The sequence below is a fragment of the Ptiloglossa arizonensis genome, chromosome 3, assembly GCF_051014685.1.
Source record: "Ptiloglossa arizonensis isolate GNS036 chromosome 3, iyPtiAriz1_principal, whole genome shotgun sequence".
NCBI lineage: Eukaryota > Metazoa > Arthropoda > Insecta > Hymenoptera > Colletidae > Ptiloglossa > Ptiloglossa arizonensis.
Window position 1 is genome coordinate 10,486,415 of NC_135050.1, and position 19,592 is coordinate 10,506,006.

The following is a 19,592-nucleotide window of genomic DNA, read 5'->3' on the forward strand; positions in this document are numbered from 1 at the left end:
CGAAAATGCGTTTTGCACTTATGCAAAATATTAATACAATTCTATTTCTTCGTGGAATACGATATTTACCCGCTTTATGCAACCAAAGAAACATCATTACACCAACTTACACGTTTTGTATCGTTAATTAACTTAATAGCAACGAAATTTACAAAAAGAATTAGATTTGTACACTGAACATTTTCAAGAAAAAATAACGCCTTTATCAAGAGAGAAGTTTTCCCGCACCCTGTAAATCCTACGTACACTTTTCGTATATTTCCTATTTTAACGTACGCTGTAAATGCATAAAACCCGCTGTCCAGGGCCGTTGGGTATATTTAATTCCGTTACAAGTGCAAAATTTAATGCTTCGTGTCCCGTCGAAATTCGTTTCGTTTAGGAGAACAACAAAATGTACATTCGTCACGGTTTATGCACGCGTGTACTCTCTAAGACGTCTACCGTAGAACAGAAACGGGGAAAATTTGATTCGAAGAAGCAACAACGAACGTAACCAACGTGTATTTACAAAGTTCAAGTATTCGTTCGCGACGAGATATTTCGTTGCGAGATCGGAATTCTAATTTTCACGGGATAAAAATTTACTCGACTTTTGTACTTTGTAGAAATTTAACCGATCTTCGCTACACGACGGGAAATTTTCACGGGTAAATATCGTGAGCTATATTTTCGATTCGTAGAGTGCTAAATGGAGCCCCCACTTCCCCCCGTAGCCCCGGTTGCCTGGCTCTGGTGCAAGGTCCTATTTCCTCGGTTTCGTGGCGGGTTCGGCGACCGCGTTCGCGCGATCTTCTCTTTAAACGACGCGACACCGTGTAAACCGTCGCAAAGGAGAAACCCCTCTTTCGAAAGTGCATTAGGCTGTTTCGTACTTTCCACTCACGTAGGTCTTCGCCACGGACGGGAAATCTTGCTCGGGTTGGTAGACGGCCGGTTCTCACGGTGAACGTGAGCACCGTCTACCGAATCATCAGACGGTCAATTTAATTTTAAGTTAGATCGCAATCCCGGGCTAAAGAAGTTCCTCGTAACGATTCGGTCGTTTTATCGCGGCGCCACGTTGCCACCGTAGCTTCCTGTAAACGGGTACGTGCGGCGATCCGGCTTACCGAGAAATCGGTGCCCCCACTCTCCTCTCCTACCGCGCGCATGCGCGATTACCGCTACTTTCGCGCCGAGAACGAAGTAAAACGTTTCGATACCCTGCTCGGGGTACGTGGATAGTGATTTCGTGATTGGTTATTTGGGAAGACGGTGGTCTCGAATTGGAAAAGAACTTTCTCGACTTATCGATTAGTTAAAGCGCGAGAAAATGGTGGAGGAGGAGAAGGAGGAGGATGTGGTGGAAGAACTCCAACCGCGCATCTCGGTCAGCGTTCGGCAAAATGTAATTAAATTGATAATTGATGGAGGCGTACGCCAGTTACGACGAGTTAGGAATTTCTGCGATGTTCTTACGAACGTTGCGTTACCACGGTTGAATGTACAGGGTGTCCGAAAAATAATTCCCATACTTTACTTTTAAGGAAGAATTCCCATTCGGAACGAAATTGATTTTCTTTTTACTGCATTATTTTAAAAGATATTTCGAGGGTCTATACCCAAAATTTTATACCCGAATTCGACGAAATGCGAAAGTTACGGCGGTTTTAAAAGTAACGTGCACGGCGCTGCGGTAAGTGCTAAATTTTGAACGCGTTTTTCTCGAAACGATGCTTTTCGAATCGACTGCCACGATCTCTTGAGAAGGAATCGATGAATCTGCTTAAAATTTTACACGCATATTAAATAGATGGTCCTTTATCGTGCGAATCAAAATTATATCGACGTCTCCGATAGTTTCTGTTTTACTATCAAAAGGAATCGAAAACTTTATCAACTCTTTACTTTTCTTTTTCTTCGTTTTCTTTCGGACCATAGCTATCGATTTATGCGTGCATAAATCGTATACGAATTTAATAGGGTTATCTCGAAATACAACCAAACGCGTAAACATTGTTTCGAGACTTTACAATTATAAAAAATATGCTGTATTTAAGATTGCTCTAAAAGCAGCTCCGAATGAGAATATTTTCTCAAGTAACTTCTAAAGGAAACGAAAGACCGTCGATACGTGTATTATTTATCAAAACTGGGCAATCGAACATGAAAAACGATGGCCAGATAGTCGCCTCTGTTCGTAAACTATAGATGAATTTCAACACCCCTGTTCGATTGTTTATGGACGAAGTCACCGAAGTCGACACGAGCATCGTCGCTCGTTACAACTTTTTCGCAAAATTCAGAATCACCGTTAACGTTGTTTATCATCGCCTCGCTGCGTTCTCGTCTACGTTGACGATAAATCTCCCTCGTATCTGTTTCGCGACTGTAAAATAACAAACGACCGCGTCCCGTTGTATGAAAATGGCAGCCAATCGAAGCGTGAAACTGATTTTCGGAACACTGTATCTCGAAATCGTCCACAATTTTTGTAAAGTACGCGCAAGACGTTTCCCTAATACGCGACCAATATTCAATTATTATCATCGCGAATCTGTCGGATAAAGAACGAGTTCGAAAATGAAACACATACGAATCGTTACGGTACTCGAAACTTGGAACATGTCGGGCGAAAGGAACGTAATTATACTTGTCATTATCCGTTACAACGAACCAAAGTTTAGTCCCATGTACCGAAACTCTGGGGGCACATAATACCTGCCAAAATAGACGAGCAAAGTTTTATAACCGGTTAATTGTATTCTAAACACGCAACGCACTTTGCGCCGAAGTTACGAGTGCTCGTAATCGCATAACAACGATAATTCGATAATGGTTGCACAATTACTCGGTTATCTTCGCAATTTCTTCGACTGTCTTGTTCTCGTTTGTCGTAGCTCAATTTCGTTCCACTCGAAAATCGTTTACGGAGGAACAAAAATTTATCGAGATGGATTACAATGCTTGGCTTCGATTACGATAAGAGTGTTCCACTACTTCCGTAACTGTGAACGTAGCGTACGATGATCGTTGAATTCCCATTGGACGATTAATGGATAAAAGTTGCGCTACGATTGTTACGTAAACGTTACATCATTTTTTGTTTTTTTTTTCCGAAAGAGTAACACTCGCCGGATAATGAACCTTTATTCGAGAGACTGTCGACCGTGTCATAATTCGAGGGATTCAATTACCGAGCTGCAATGAAATCGATAATAATTGACAGCGACGGGAGTTTCACAAAACTGCGAACGATCGCTGCGGATGACACGACGCATTATCCAATGCTATTTCCCGCGGCCGGGTGGACCCGAATTCGAATATGTATGCGTGTCACTCAATTCCATCGCGATTCACGATTCGATCTCGCGGAAGGTAAACGTTGCTCGTTACGGGGCCGTCGCCTTTTTCGTGCCAAAAATAGAACGATTCGGGTAAAATTCAGTAGAGTTTCGTATTTCTCGAACTATCCGTCGAAGACAGAACCCGTCGATGTGAAATCGTTGCAACGAAAGCGATCGAGCGTCTACGTAAATTTTACGATACATCGAAATTTCAATAAAAATCAACATTCTAATTTCCAATCATTTTTAAAATGTCGATCTTTCATCGAAAACATCATTCGTCCACGGGAAAAGTATTTATACTTTATTCCATTTTTATCACCGGGACCAATTGAACGACTCTGTTCATTCGCTAGTGTTATTAATGATTCTGCGAGTCGATTATGGGCTGAAATATTTGAACGTTGCGTTGTATCAGAAACCAATAATTTACAATAACGACTATTCTTATCGTACGAAAGTAAAAACTGTAATTTGTTATTTTACATTATTATTCGAAACAACGAAATTACTCGGGATATAAATCGTTTGGGAATGATTTATTTATCGTATATTTCCAAATTTCTCTGTGCACGTCCTTATCCTCGGACAAAATTATTCGTTATTTTATTTCAAATAAAAACTCTCTGCTCCTGTTTGGAACCCTTGTAACTCTTCCTGTTACCAATCGCGATTGCTGTATCGTGAATCAGTGTTTTGGACGTATCTGTAAAATTTGAAAAATCGTTGGAAAATTGAGAAAACTGATCCGTTAATGGCGCTTTTCGAACAACTGGTTCGAGCAATCCCCTTACTAAGAAGATGACCTCTCGTCGAGACTAATCAAGGGAAAACATGACTTACGTTTTAGGAAATTTAAGACGGTAAAGACAGAACACTCCGAGACTTTGAACATGATTCGAATTTTCTCACAAGAACGCTCCAAGACTCGTCTCGAGTCTTGATCGAGTATTCTCATCCGGGACACGAAAGAGTAAGGGACTCCTTCGTGACAATGAAGTAACGGGTTACTACGATCGTACAACTAAAATTGCTCATACAGCAACCAGCTCCCAATAGTGTATCGAAATATAAGTTGTTAAAGAAACTGAATGTTTCTTCGTAACTCGATGTTTGAGCGGTGAATTCCGTATTACCGTTCGTACTTTTCGATCAACCGGCCAATCGTTTATCGTTATAATTTTCCATACGAAAAGAATCGACAAGTAGGAAATTATCGATGCATTTCGCAATGCTCCACTTTCGTTCGAATAAGTGTACTTTTCGTCACATCGATGGTTATTTAAATACATAGTTCTCCGGCCATTGATCTTATTTTCCATCGTACTGAACGTTCGAACGCTGGATTTCGTATTATCGTTCGTACTTTTCGATCAACCGACCAATCGTTCATCATTATCATTTTCCATACGAAAGGAATCGACAAGTAGACAATTATCGACACGTTTCGCGATGCCTCGGTTTCGTTCGAATAAATCTACTTCCCGTCACATCGGTCGTTCGATAAACACATACATCCCCATTAATCTTATTTCCCATCGTAGTAAATACTTTAACGCTCGATTTCTTATTATACTCCCGAACAAACCGGTCAATTGTTCATCCGATCGGAACTTCGAACCCACGAAGACCCTACGAAAAGAAAATATACTCTCCTTTCTAACCGTAAACTTCCTGCACTGTCTTTTCGAAAGTACAATCCGTTCTTCGATTATTCGAACGAACGATTCTCGCGCGTAGCTCGCCAGTGTGCCACGAGCTTCGTTCTTCTCGACCGTGAAAAATTCAAAGATACACCGAATCTCCATATTTCACTTATCGTTTCTCGCAGCACGTTGCGCGGTTAGCGTTCGTTAGAGGCCGAAAATATTAACCAGCCACGTTATTAACGGCTCGGGAGCGCGGTTCGGGGGCCTGAATAATTCGCGAGCTCGTTTCTCTTCGCGCCCACGTCATCGGAGATGGATGATACGCTTTCTCGTACGCGTCGCCGCAAACATCTGCTCGACCGTGACGAAACGTACGAAAGAATACGGGGACGAGCCGCGAGCGAGAAACGGAGGCGATTCGCGAAACGGCACGAGGCGGCGGATCAACATTTTTAAACGGCTCGAGATATTGCGTTCCCGGTTGAAAGACTTTTTACCTCCTGGGTGAATTGAACCGGGTTGACGAACGCGCAACCGGGGAGGAAGCCAGCCCGTTGCTCGCGAGCAACGAGCTTTCGGTTCGACAAAAGCGGCTCGCGGAGTGCTTACAAACTAGTTATAAAGGCGCGGACCCGGCGCCCATTAACAGACAAATGTTCATTGGAAGAGAAACGAGTTACCGGTATTATAGCGATCCGTTGAGCGTTCCCTTTGAGAGCAAAAATATTTTGCAACGAGCATTCCGCGCCGAAACCCGCGGGCACCCCTCTCCCCTGACCCCCCCCCCTTTGTGTCGCAAATATAAATCCTCCGAGGACAATTATACCGATTGTGCGCAATCGGAGCGAGAGGACCGACCGACGCGCGGAATTCCACTTGAAACGGGGGATTGTCAGTCCGTTTCGCACTTGGTTGACCGGGCTATTGAAACGTTTTTGCTTTTTGTTTTCTGATAACTTGTTTTCAACGTGCTTCGGTTAAAGGTAGATTAAAGGTGTACCGCAGGGGCAATTAACTCTCGTCGTTCGGTGAAAAATATTCGGCTGCCCGATTGCTCCGTTTCTCTTCTTTTATTTTTTTTTTTTTTTCGAACGATCAGTTTCGCGTGCTCAGTTTTTTCGTTGCGGTTCGAAAGGTCTACGAGTCCTTTGGCGGGTTTGAATCGAAAATCGTTGAATCACGAGACTGTGTATCGATCGGTGAGTTTCAACCGTTTTGCCTCGCACCGTATCCGTGACTCGGTTCTCGGTTAATAATTTTTCTCGGCCGATATTATTCTATTTTCCACAGAATTCTCAAAAGTGTACGGTTTCGCGTCGGTGTTTCCTCGATCGTTCGTAAAATCAACGATCGCGTACCTAGACGTTCGAAGAGAACAGTGTAGGTAAGAGAAACTTCGAACGCGTTTTTCTCGAATTCGCATTTTTCAAACTGGCTGACAATACATTTCGAGTTCCAGTCCAGTAATTTACAGCGCGCAGATCTCCCTTTATCGCGCGAATCACGAATTTAAACATTCGGTATTTTGTTCCATTTTTGTCTGACACGCCGAAGACGATAAAGGCACGAAAAATCGATATTCGAACTTCAAACGCGCTCGTTTTTAATTTTCGAGATTTTCTTTCCACCACGGTTCGCGTCATAGCCACTTTGTGCGAATCGAGGTACCGTTTGTTTTTTTTTTCGTTTCGCGTAAACGAAACGACAAGAATCACGTAAGCCGTTCGAATCGGGTTTTCAAAACTTTCTATTATTTTCGTCTATCGAAAATCCTGAATTCAGCGTAAATATCTGTAAACACGTGTACGAAAACTCTGTACCCAAAAGTCTGATGGTTTCTTCGGGAAAAAATCGGGAAGCGGTCAATTTACCGAAAGAATCCCTCGAACGCTCGTTCGTTTCCGAAGTAGGTTGCAGATATCGATACTTCAATTGTATCAGTCGCCCCCGACGACGATACGGATAGAACGAGCCTAATTTCTTCGAATTAACGAGAACACGCTGATTCGGTGGAATACAAGTCGAGGAAAAAGTCGAACGAAACGATAAATTAACCAGAGCCCCGTTCTTCCGTGCAAATAAAAAGTTCGCCAGTGGCGTGCAACGCGGGTTTTTTTCCGCGACAACGTTATCACCTGGGGACTATGATGTATCAGAATTACGATGGCGGGCGGCATATGCAACGAAATCCGAAATACGCTCGCGCTTTCCGAGCCGGTATCGCGACACGGTGTCCGCGTATTTTTTCAACACGGGCCGAGGAAATATTTCCGTCGAAACGGTTCGCTGGGACCGACAATACGGCGTTATAAATACCATCGGCGTCGTCTTTATCGTTTCTGATAATTGCACCGCGCGTTGCATCCGTCCGGATGAATAACTACGACACAGGACGACCCTTTTACGCTTCCGCATAATGTTATTCACCCAGAGACGGGAGACGGGAAAAGCTGCCACTCGCAATATTGCATCTCCGTATGCAAGTGGTTTTAAAAAGTATAAAGGGAGAATGGAGTAAGCTTTAATACCTCGACTGGAAATTACGTTCCCGTGGCGAAAGTAGTCGCGCTAGAAGATTCGATCGAATGCACCGAGTTGACGAGCATCGGGTACCGGCTGAGAGACGAGTCTCGAAAGGAACCTCGCTCGATACCGTATACACGGTTGACTTTCGCAAAGTATAAGCGACCGAGCTGCGTAATTAAAGGACAGTGGGGTTTCGTAAAAAGTCTTTATTCGACTACGACTCGTTTCGACCGAATTCCAATAACCGATCACCAACAACACGCTTCGCTTAATTCCCTACAACAAGTGACTTCGGTCGCGTTTCTCTCCTACCCTGTATTCTCGTTCGTTTCCTTTCGTTGTAATCCTTGAGCTTTCTCGCTCCATGCGTCTCTAGTCGCTCGAAATGCTTCTTCGTGTTTCAAACGACTCCAGAAGGAAAAAATGAAACGTTCGCTGTGTATTTCTTTCGTGTTACTTCTCGAAGGAACTCGAGTCGCGCGCGAGAAGAAATAGTTTTAAACGAACAACAATTTTCGTCAACATTTTCAACGTTAGAAATCGATCGGGAAGGTCACGTTCGCTCAAAATTCTCAAATGCTCGTCTTTCGCACCTTAGTTCGGATACATTGTCGTTCGGTTCGAACGCTCTTTCACGTTTCGAAAACACTTTACTCGTTTATTCCAAACACTTCAGATTTTCTCCGGAGTACACGCATCAGTACACAAACAATCAGAAATACCGTCTCACTTGTCGTTTAACAGTGACGATCGTTCCGAAGATCGCGTATAAAACAACAATTAAACTTTCTTTCTCGTTATTTTTTCAAACACATTTAACAAAATAGAAACGCGAAACCCTTCCCGGAGATCGATTCTGTACAATAAGAGAGTAGAAGAATTTTTAAAGTCGACGTTTCCTTATACACGATATTCGGACGCGACTGCGTGAAAATGAAAAATTAATTTTTCGAAAACTTTAAGGGAGACTTCAAGTTTCGGAAAGTCTTGTATCAATATGCAGATGGAATTTCACCGCTCCTTTCGTTGCGTATTCCATTTCTGAGCAATCCCTTGGTAATGATTTTATTCTTGAATTATATAGAATCCTCGAACTTACGAAAGGAGGCTAGGGAATTTATCAATTTTAGTTACTTTGTTTAGAAAACCCCTCGGAGCTATTGCCAGATTTATATGAAAATCAAGCTGAGATGCTCCACTTGGAGTATACCAGGTGCCCTATAATTCATGATGCGCGATCCGAAAGAAGACGATTTCTCGTTTGAAAGTACCGTTACTTCGGTGAAAGCAAAGCGAAGAGTCGCTCGAAATGCTTCTTCGCGTTTCAAAGGACTCCAGAAGGTAAAAATAAAACGTTCGCTGTGTTTCTTTCGTGTTACTTCTCGAAGAAACTCAAGTTGCGCGCGAGAAGAAACATTTTCAAACGAACGACAATTTTCGTTAACACTTTCACCGATAGAAATCGATTGGAAAGTGCCCTGTATTTCGGTGATCGATACACGAGAACGTACGGGAAGAATAAAATATAATAAAGTTACATCAAAGTCGAACGTTGCATACAGGAAAGTGGATGTCCCATTGAACCTTTCTACGTGGGTGTCTATTACGCGTGTATGCAGCACCGAAACTTGCTGCACGCGTTCACGATTGATATTTTCTCGACTTAAATTGAAAACCATTTCGACGCTTCTGACGAATGCTTTCTTCTTGGCAAACGAAAATGCAAAAATAATGCCTAGAAACTACGCGTATCGACACTCTGCTAAACTTTGACGGCCATTTACGACTTATCGGAACCAAAATTGTTACCAATTATGTATTCAATCTTATTCAGAAAATTCTGAAAATTTCTTCTCTATTTTGAAACCAAACGGAACGTTAATTAACGCGCGATACGGCGTTTTTGCTCAAATTCTACGTTTTTACAAAAACTCGTGTACACGAAACTTTTTCGACACTTTTTTAAACTTTAATGACGTCCATTTACAACCATTTGGAAGCAAAAAAGTTAATAACCGTATATACCAATTTGTCCGAAAAACTCTCCTTTCCGTTTTAAGAGCAAATAGAGCCTCGTAGCGTTTATCGTCGCGCAATACCGCGTTTCTGTTCAAATCGTGGATTCCTGAAAAAGACTCGTGTTATTCGAAACTATTTCGACACATTTTCGACGTTCATTCGCGACTGTTTCGTACCAAAAATATTAACAACCGTTTATACCGATTCGCTCGGAAAATTCTCCCCTGTACTTTCGGATGAAACACAACCTCCTGATGTTTTCAATTTCCACGCAATGTGTAATTCTTACCCGAAATCGTACACTCGTACAAAAACTCGTGGTTCTCGAAAACCGAGAACAACGGAGTAATTCCGTTTCCTGATTCGTATTTGGCGCAAGAAACTCTGCGAGGATCACTCGGTGCAAATTGCGGAACAGAATTGTCGTTGGACCGTGTAATTTACAATTTGTGGCAACGGTTGCTGGTATATCCACGATCTCGAAGGTGGTATTCGTTGATTCGTAGTAACGATTAACAGCACATGGACAAGATCGATCCGTTCTACGGTTCTACGCGCGACGAACGGTGCGTTCGTGTCTTCGTTTTTAATCTGCCACGGGGTATCGAGTTTCGCACAGCCATTTTATAGCTGCTCGCGTTGTTTCGAGCGAGAATTCGAAGCTGTTGCTCGTCACGGGCGGATAAAACCGTTAATGGCGATTCCGTGTAGGCTGGATGCGTTGTTAAAAATTGTTCGCGATCTTACAACAAAGGAAGAGACGGTACTCACTTTGGTTTGGTAAAGGGCCATCCGTCCACGGTGCTTGGCTCGAGATCTTTCGACTTGGAACCACTTGACTCCTCCTCGTCTTCTTCGCTCGGATTAATCGCCGGTTTGAACACCATGGCCTGAGGTACTAACACCACCTTTGGTTCTTCAATAGTCTCGGGTCGCTTCTCGTCTTTCTTGGACTGTCCATCGATCGTGTCCTTGAGACCGGTATCACTCATGATTGACGTTGAATTGTGTCTTTCCCCGCGCAACAAAGACTCACGATTTTATACGCCGCTTTATCTTATCAGTGGTCGATAAAGTCCCTAATGTTCGACCGATCGATAACACGTTTGCGCCTTTGTCGGTGGGAGATGTTCGCGTTAAACGGTTGGTACCGTGACGAAAACGAATCGTTTCGATCCGCTGTACAACTCGATCGATGGGAATTTCAATCCACCGAAACGAATCGCGGTACGTTAAGGGGTCGGGACACTGAAACGTTAAAAAATGATACGGATTATAAATCATCGACAAAGTGAACATTTGGTTAATGTATGTTACCGTCGTTTAATTTACAATAGCACGAACTGCAAGAAGCAGTGATCATTTTTATAAAATGATCCTTGTTTGCGTTTGTGACCTCATCGTTTTCAGTGTGCCTTTTTTGGCGCGATTCCTGCCAAACGATGCTGGAAATTGTATATTACATTCTCCAGGGATCGAAGTTCGACCAATTTGAATCTTACGAAAATTGACAAAATGGTGGTTATTCGTATTCGAGAAGTTGAATTTGGACGAAAAATTCGTATGTAATTGTTTCTATTTTCCGGAGTGATTAACATTTCGGAAAGATTGCCACGTAAACGAAAGACGAGTTTGAAGTTTCCAAACTTGTGTGCGAATCTGTCACGCATTTTCTAACTCTAGAAATAGATTTTTTCCAAAAATGGGATCTTTCACGCGTTATTCCCAAAACTTTCAACTACCGTTCGAGATAAAAGAGAGTCGATTTTTTCCAAATTTCGAAGCGTCCTGTCCCCTTAATGATCATCCCGCGGCCAACTGGTTTTCCATCGAGCGAATATTTCTGCTTTTCCCGCGCGAAGCTAATCTTTCGAAAACGAATCTGAATCACGCGTGGAAAATGGTATTTTGCAAGCCCCCGTTGTGCCTTATCGTCTTTATCTACGGTGAGGGAGATCTCTGGGTAAAGTACAAGCGTCTCGCGAAAATCGATCACCGGGAAAACAAACGCTCGTTCATGGTTTACGAACATCTCTGGTACAGAGTTGTAAAAACACGAGATTACAAATTGAAGTTTCAATACCTCGTTCGCGACCTCTGTTTCGGCTCTGGGAGGGTCAATGGAACACGAACGAGGACGATAAGAGTCCTTTGCTCTCTTGCGAAAATTTCACCAGGATAGTTACCGCTGTAAAGACAACGAGTACAATGTTTGTATTTTACTCGTGTTAGGGTATCGGAGTCGTAAAACGCTACGGGTCTCCAGCGAGGTACTTTTACGCATTTTACGAAACCTGGATTCGCCATCGGTGACGCCAATGAATAACAAAGGACGTTACCCACGATATATTCGAATCGATTGGTTCGAATCTTCCACGAGATACGTAACATTTAATTTTCACCCGATCCTAGATTCAAAGGTCGGAACAGCTCCTCGAAAATAGAAAACTTTCACAAACAACGAGTTTCGAGCAATCTTGGCACAAACGAAGTAATATTTGATTCGATTTGCAACGTAGATTTGAATTTTAACAACGTAGAGAATTCACGGAGAAAATTCAGGAAGATGGAATTGTTTCGATAAACGATGAATGTTTGCGCACGAGATCACACACCGTGTTCCTCTTGGTAAATTTTTTACAGTCGTACGATATTTGTAATTGCGAAAGAAACACTCCGATGCTACATCGAACGATGTAAAAGCTTCCAGCGATTCTTCAGCAGGTGACGTTTTAATAGACGACTATTTTCAGTCTTTAAAATGCTCGACATTGAAGAGAAGTTCGTGGAACGATATTGAACTGTCGTTTCTATATCGAAGCGTTCGTGCGGGTTATTGTGACAGTGCAACGATATTGTGATCAAGCCAGATCGCGAGAGACGCGCTATTGATACGCAGATAACATCGAGGCTCTTTATCAAATTTTCCTGATATAGTCGATCCAATACACTCGCTCGAACAACCGGTTACATTCACGTTTCTAGCCCCGATGATACGTATGCTATTAATAGGCAATTATGGTAAATAAATCGCCAGTGTCTTATTATCAATTTTGTCCTTGATTCGAGGAAACGAGCCCAGTAATACGTAAATAAAAAAAGTAACGTTTCAAATGTCCAACTTCCGTGTTTATGTTCCCATCGTTTCAATCTTTCGTATCGTTGCGACGCTATCTTTTGTCAAGGTATCAGTTCGTTTTACAAAAATGTTACAAGTTCCATTACGTTACTCCAATTGCACAACTTGTATTTTAAATACTATTTTATTTAAGATGTCGATGTACTTATTTTGGAAAGAGGATGCCAAAAAGGTGTCGAAAACGTTAATGTTAATAGACTTGGAACAAGACTCTGAAACGTTTACGATTCATTCTAAACGAGCATGAAATCTTATTATTGTTATACATTGAATAGAATTTTGGTAGAGAACGATAAAATTTATCTCGAATTTAAAATTACAGATAAGATGCGAAATGTGAAACTTCTGTTCACCTGCAAGATGAACAGAATACCAAACTATGAAAAATAATAATAAGAAACGAAATTATAATTTCTATCCAATCTATATACGAATCAACTGGTTACTGGTAAATCGGTTAAATTTTTATTCGTTCGTTGCAATATATTTCGTTCTATCGTTCGAATTCTATTTTCTATTTAACGAGCAAAAGATAAGAAGTGGTTTACTCTTCGTTTATTGATCGAAGCTTTTAACTCGATCAAAATTTTTTCCATCTTTGCTGTGCACGTTGGGTCCATATTCCTCTCGATCGTTGCTCAAATATTTTTAGAACCGAAGTACATTCATGTTGGACAAAAAATACACTAAAAGTCCGCAGCCATTGAGTTGCTTTTTCCAAACGAGCACCGTTCAATAACTGCAACTTCTGAACAAATATTAAAATGATCTCTACCGAACGTTGATTCAAATTCACATTTTGTGTCCGATGGTTTATGACGCGTTCGAAATAGTATATTAAAACTACATAATTATTGGATCGTTCCTTTCAACAGTAGCTCTACTCGACGAATATAACTTCCAACAAAAATTATTCTTATTCTGTTCCTCGCTTTTCGAAAAACACACAAGCTCTTGTAAAAACGTACTATTTGAGGAAAAATGCGAGATTGTGTAATATTTGCTCTCAAAATGTAGAGGAGAGTTGTCCAAATTAATTTGTATATACGGTCGTTAAATTTTTTACTTCCGAATAGTCGCAAACGATCGTTAAAAGTTAATGTATGTTCTAGACATTATTTTTGCGTTTTCGTGAAAAGTTACCGCACGTACACGCAGAACCAGATTCCGTAGACGTGTCTCTAGAAAAAAACCATCCAACAGAATCGTTGAAACGTTTTTCAATTCGAGTCGAGAAGAGAGTCGACATCGCGTGCACAACGTTCAGCCATTGCTCTCAGCGTCGAGTCGTCAATGCTGCAATTACACGTAATCGACACCCATGTACCGCCTATTCGCGACAAGAAGGCAAACGAGTGTTTATATCCTCGTTTACAGACTATCAACTCCCCTACCATCGTGCGAATGATCGTTGTTGGCCATTAACACCGAAGAAAATCGACAGCCCCCGATGCATTCGAGAAACTCTTCTGTCTCTCAAGATCGGATAGCACTTCTAGCTTTTTTAACGCGATACCTCGTCCTTACTAAAAATCGTGTATTTTCACAAAAATTCATGTTTCGCGAAAATCGTGGATAACGAAGTATTTCAATTTTCGGATTCGAATTTAAAGCGAAGAGTTCCGCGAGGATCACCCAGCTTGTATTGAAACACAAAAAGGGCACGTCATTTTGTTACAATATTTTTGTCGACAATAATCTCGTCTACTCGTTATTCGAAACGTTACGATGTGAATCAACAGTTTTCGGTTTGTTCCTTTCGAGACAATACCGTTAGAATATTGTTAGATTATCGTCGAAGAATTAGATGATTTCGTTGCTGTGGACGTGAATTTAGTTGTGACGCAATTTATCGCCGATTGTTAGGGCAATGTTCGATCGACCGTGTTACCCAGATACCACCGATCGGGCGGGGTAATACTGGGTGCACCTTATGCGAGTTCTTGTCACATTTCCAACAGCCGGAAACGCGCTTCTTCCCGAACAGCTGGATCAAAATGATGGCGGGTTATTATACGGATCACTCGGGGCTCGAGTGGGGCGCACGGTTTTTGAATAATAAGAAAACCGCCGGAAGTCAGCAGTATTTTACGCGAACGAGCCTGCCTGTGGATAATGCCGACAAGATTTATGTACACCGAGTTTCCGGTCTCTCGCTGTTCCGCCCCCGCGACCTTTGGACCCGCGCAACGGTCAAAGAAAGACCGATTATCATAATACACACAATGCATTCCCAGTAACGTTCGAAATAATTTATGAAAACCCGTGAAACGTCGGAGGTCGCTGCCAGTTTCGAAATACTTTGATTATCTCCGATAAGAACGCGCAGCTTTTGTTTGCTTATTCTTGATAGTCGACGCACGTTGATTTATCGTAACTTTTTCCGATCTTGTTTATCTATGAAGTTTCACGTCCGCGCGAAAATCGAAAGATGCGTAGTTATTATATTATACTTGGTGGTCATACGAGTCCGTATGACCTTCATCCGGACTATTATATATATATACGAATATTTGATCGCACCATCTTTTGTATACACGTGCAATGAACATTAGAAGATTTTCTATCCATATGGCATCGCAATCTAGAAATGTAAAAAAACTGTCGAAAAAAATTGGAAAGGTGACACGACCAAATATTCTCATATATATATATATATTTTTTGTTGTTTTTCTTCTAAAAGTTTTAAAATAGTTGTAAGATGTTGCTACAAGATATTTCAATTCCATTCTTGACCAAACTTCAAATAAGTGGTAGTTTCAAAGTGTTTGTAATAATTTGATCACTCAGTGTATATACAGTGGTAACATCTTACAATTATTTTAAAGTGTTTACAATAATAAAAATATATCTACACCAATATTTGGTTACGAATACGTCTCTACATGTTTTTGATATTTCTTCGACAGTTTTTCTATATTCTGGATATATATATATATATATATTATCATCAATAATATCTATATATACAGGGTTAGAAATGTTTAACTTACAATTTTTTACAACCTGAGAATCAAAGATGAGAGACGTTTGTACAACATGGCTTAGATTCGGAGCTGCATTTCTACATTCACATTTATGATCATTAAAGATAATACCTACGCGACAGAGTGATACGTCTAGGTTGTAGCGATTGGCTCAACGATTTACCGTTGCAATGAGATCACGAAAAAGTCTTTTGTTCCCGACGATTGTGGATTTTGATCGACCATCGAAGACACGTGGCTTGGATATCTACTCGACTAATGGAATCGATGAGTCAAAGAGGGGTACGAGCTGAAAATTAACCACTTTCGAATAATCTCGAAACTACCGTGGAATCCGCTTATTATAATCACTTCGGGACGTGTAATTTTCTACAAGAATAACCGGCTGATAACATTACACAGAGGATAACAAATTTTCATTATTGAATTCAATTTACTACAAACAATTGCGAATTACGACATTCGTATAGAGATTATCTTAATACCGTCTTTCTGTGTTAACGATTACAATGTCGTACACTCGTGTAAAGTATAAAAGTTATACTTTGATTAATTGTACATTTCGAAGAAAATGTATCGTTAATAGTTAATTTACCAAGAATTGTTATCGTTTGTCCCCAAGTGTAATTGTTACGATTGATACCAATAACTAAAGTTTGATTATAGTATACGGATTGTATTTAACTGATTCTATGCAGAGTTCTATTTCGAGACCGATTGTTTGTAATAACAATAGCCGATCGATAACATTATACGTGACTATAATAAACGAGTTCCACTGTGTATGTGAAATGCATGAAACTAAATACACGTTGGGATCGATACCGGAGCAAAAAAAGCACTTTCAGAAAAGGAGGTACGAGTTCCTTAATACTTTTTTTGCAGAGAAGAAGGAAGTGTATCGTTTGGTGCATTCGAAAGTACGAAGTACAATATGAGAAAAGGGGGCATTTGAATTTTTTAGATGTACGAATGCATCGAAATGCGTAAAATATCGAAACGTGCTCCGTTTTAAATTATTTAAATTCGCTTTACGACATTTTCTTTCATCCGCAAGAGTTTCAAATAGTAAATTTATATTTGTCTGTGTGTAATCGTTCTGTGTAAAATGGATAGCTAATTCGGTGAACAGGGAAATCAATTTTCGACCGTACGATCGAACTGGAAGCTTTTCTGGAACTACGAAACTATAATAATACGCGTGATTGAGAAAATAATGCAGGCTTTCAATAGCCATGAAAATTGATAATGCTTTCTACGCGTGCGATGTTTGCGTTTGTATTCGCGCTTACGAGCGCCAAGTTTGAATTAGTGTGATATTATCTCGTGACGCTAACACCTAGCATCGAAGGTCGGTAAACCGTCGCAATACGACGAATTGTTCGTTTTAATCCTATTCCGACCGAATGGGTTTCGTAACGCGTATTTAAAGATCAACAAGCTCGATCGGAACGAAGTGTTTTTTCCGTCACGAATGTTGCTCACTCGGCCATCGTGTTTCTGCGCGGGATAGCCGATGTCGCAAACTAATTAAAGTTCCTCTTCCTCTTTCGTTCGTTTCCAGACTTACAACATGGACGCCCAAGTTGGAGAGTCTTCGGCATGTGCCACGGCGCTACTCTGTGGAGTTAAAGCCAATTACGAGACTGTTGGTCTGGACTCCTCTGCACGCTTCGAGAACTGTTATTCCAGTACTAATGCCCATGTACCGTCTCTTATCAATTGGGCACAGGAGCAGGGTAAGTAAATACGCGTTTGTGGACATTGAGGACTAATGCAAACGATTATGTGCGATCGATTTTCGTTGTGTCCGTTCGATTGGAACTTAATTGCGGACAACAGTAGCGACAATCGATACTACCCTTCCTGCTTACCTTCTTGAAACCTCCAAGATCGTTTCGTAAAGTGCTTCGCTCTATTTCGGAATTTATTCGATCGTCCAGTTAATGTCGAAAAAATAGACGAAATATTTCTTCGTAATATCTATTTCTACGTTCTAATATTTCTTAGACGAAATATTTCTTCGTAATGTACATTTCTATCTTCCAATATTTTTGAGACGAAATATTTCTTCGTAATATACATTTCTACGTTTTGATATTTTTAAGACGCATTACATAACTCGAAGGTGTGGCTTGAATATTTTTCGACCTATCGCGCCTTCGTTATACGTTGTTCTTATATAATTGAAGTTATTATAATAGGTATCACTAGACGCTTCTGTATTTTCTTAGTCCTTACATTCTATTATAAATTCACGAACACGAGTTGTAATTTTTACGTAAAGACCTCGAAAGAGCCATCGCACAACGTTTAGTCTCCCATCATTGTCAAGAGACGGGGGTAATTTGAAAAGAGAAACAAACGAAAAAGACTCAACAGTTTTTGTATTGGACACGTGTCAGTAGTTTGCGATTTAATATCAAAGTGATGGAGGTAGAGTGTTAGAAGTTTTCTAAGTTCCAGGCTAAACTTGTACAGATCTGCTTTAAAGTTAAAATGACTGGGTTTACTTAAATGGTCCTACCACTCGACAAAGTACTCAATATTTCGATCTCTTGGAAAATATTAACACACATGTGTACATTTTTAACTTATTTTAAGTATCGATGCACAAATGTCACTGCTAAAATTGTAAACAAATGTTCAAAATTAAATTTCCTAATGAGATAGCACAAGTCAATGTCTGTTAGGTTCTCAAACGAAATAAATCGTTCGTAAAGAGATTCAAAAATTCATCGTATTGATAGTTCAACAAGAGTATACTACGATGTATTAAAAACACAGAATGTCTTTTATTCTCGATAATTAGTTTATTCCTTCGAATTGTCCGAAAGTATAAATCTTTAATTTCATTTTTAAACGTTTCACGAATGAACCAAGTACATTCTACAAAGGAGCAGGTACGAATGGAATAAGCGAAATGTCGTTATAAATTGAAAATAGAAAAATGGAAAATACAATTCATCCATTGTTTGACGTTTAATCGTTCGTTCGTGGTGCATCCAGTGCACTCGGTAATTTGAAAAAAAAAAAGAAACTATTGGAAAATATTCAATTAACAGAAATGTTATCACTATTTGCTCGGTTAAAGGACAACGATTTTTTGTATTCCATTAGACATTTCAACGTTTCCATACTGTTGTCGCGGGGATTAATGCTCGATGTCTCACACCATTATCTTCGTTTCCTTTTTAATTAAAAATCCGCTGCTTGGATTAAATAACATTGCGATGAAATAAATATCGGTATCACTAACGTTTTAATTAAAAGTACAAAACGTACAGGTTTCCATTCTAGTCCTGTCACGTTAAAAATGCGTGTCCTGCAGGACCTCTATTTACAACGTTGGTATTACGATTCTCGCGGTACAACCAATTTCATTTTATAATGTAAAGTATACGTTCTACGTGCATACAGAGCGGTGGATTAATTTCGAGAGGAAGCGCGAAGCGAAGAAACGTTTCTTTTCTCGTTTCTTCGAATCGAGGCGAATTTTTCGTCGGGTTTATCGTTCTGGAAGTCACCAATTTATCGTTAATCGTATTCCTAAAAACCGTAATAGTTGTTTCCGCGATCGTGGAATAAGATATCCGTCGTAACGATCGTTCACAGTGAGGACGGTGCTGTCGATAGCACTTTGGCCCAAGTATAAAACGCAAACAACGTTATCTGCGCACGGAAATGCGACTGAATTAACGATAATGTGCCATACCGTTCTTTCATTACGTTGCGAATAAAACGTCATCGTAAAGTTAAATCGGCACTGTCAACGTAACGCGTTACTATAGTTTATGGGATGTCTGTAAAGCGAGTTACGGTTACGAACAGAACCGGTGGCGTTGGAGGATAATGGCACCGTCGAATATAATGATTTGTAATTCAATACGGAGCCGCAAATTATTTTACCATTTTCTCTGCAAAATCCGATACTTTACCCAAT

The 19,592-nt window shown here is 40.6% G+C and overlaps 2 protein-coding genes across 2 annotated transcripts in view; one reads left to right on the forward strand and one right to left on the reverse strand.

The window, feature by feature from the left end:
* Positions 1 to 10,515, reverse strand: part of LOC143144531 (caspase-1-like) — a 79,497-nt gene extending 68,982 nt beyond the window's left edge. Inside the window, exon 1 of the mRNA XM_076307035.1 lies at positions 10,295 to 10,515. Within this exon, the coding sequence (XP_076163150.1) occupies positions 10,295 to 10,515 (221 nt within the window). The remainder of the gene's footprint in view (positions 1 to 10,294) is intronic.
* Positions 1 to 19,592, forward strand: part of LOC143144910 (alkaline phosphatase) — a 422,761-nt gene that overhangs the window by 283,538 nt on the left and 119,631 nt on the right. Inside the window, exon 3 of the mRNA XM_076307792.1 lies at positions 17,214 to 17,388. Within this exon, the coding sequence (XP_076163907.1) occupies positions 17,214 to 17,388 (175 nt within the window). The remainder of the gene's footprint in view (positions 1 to 17,213; positions 17,389 to 19,592) is intronic.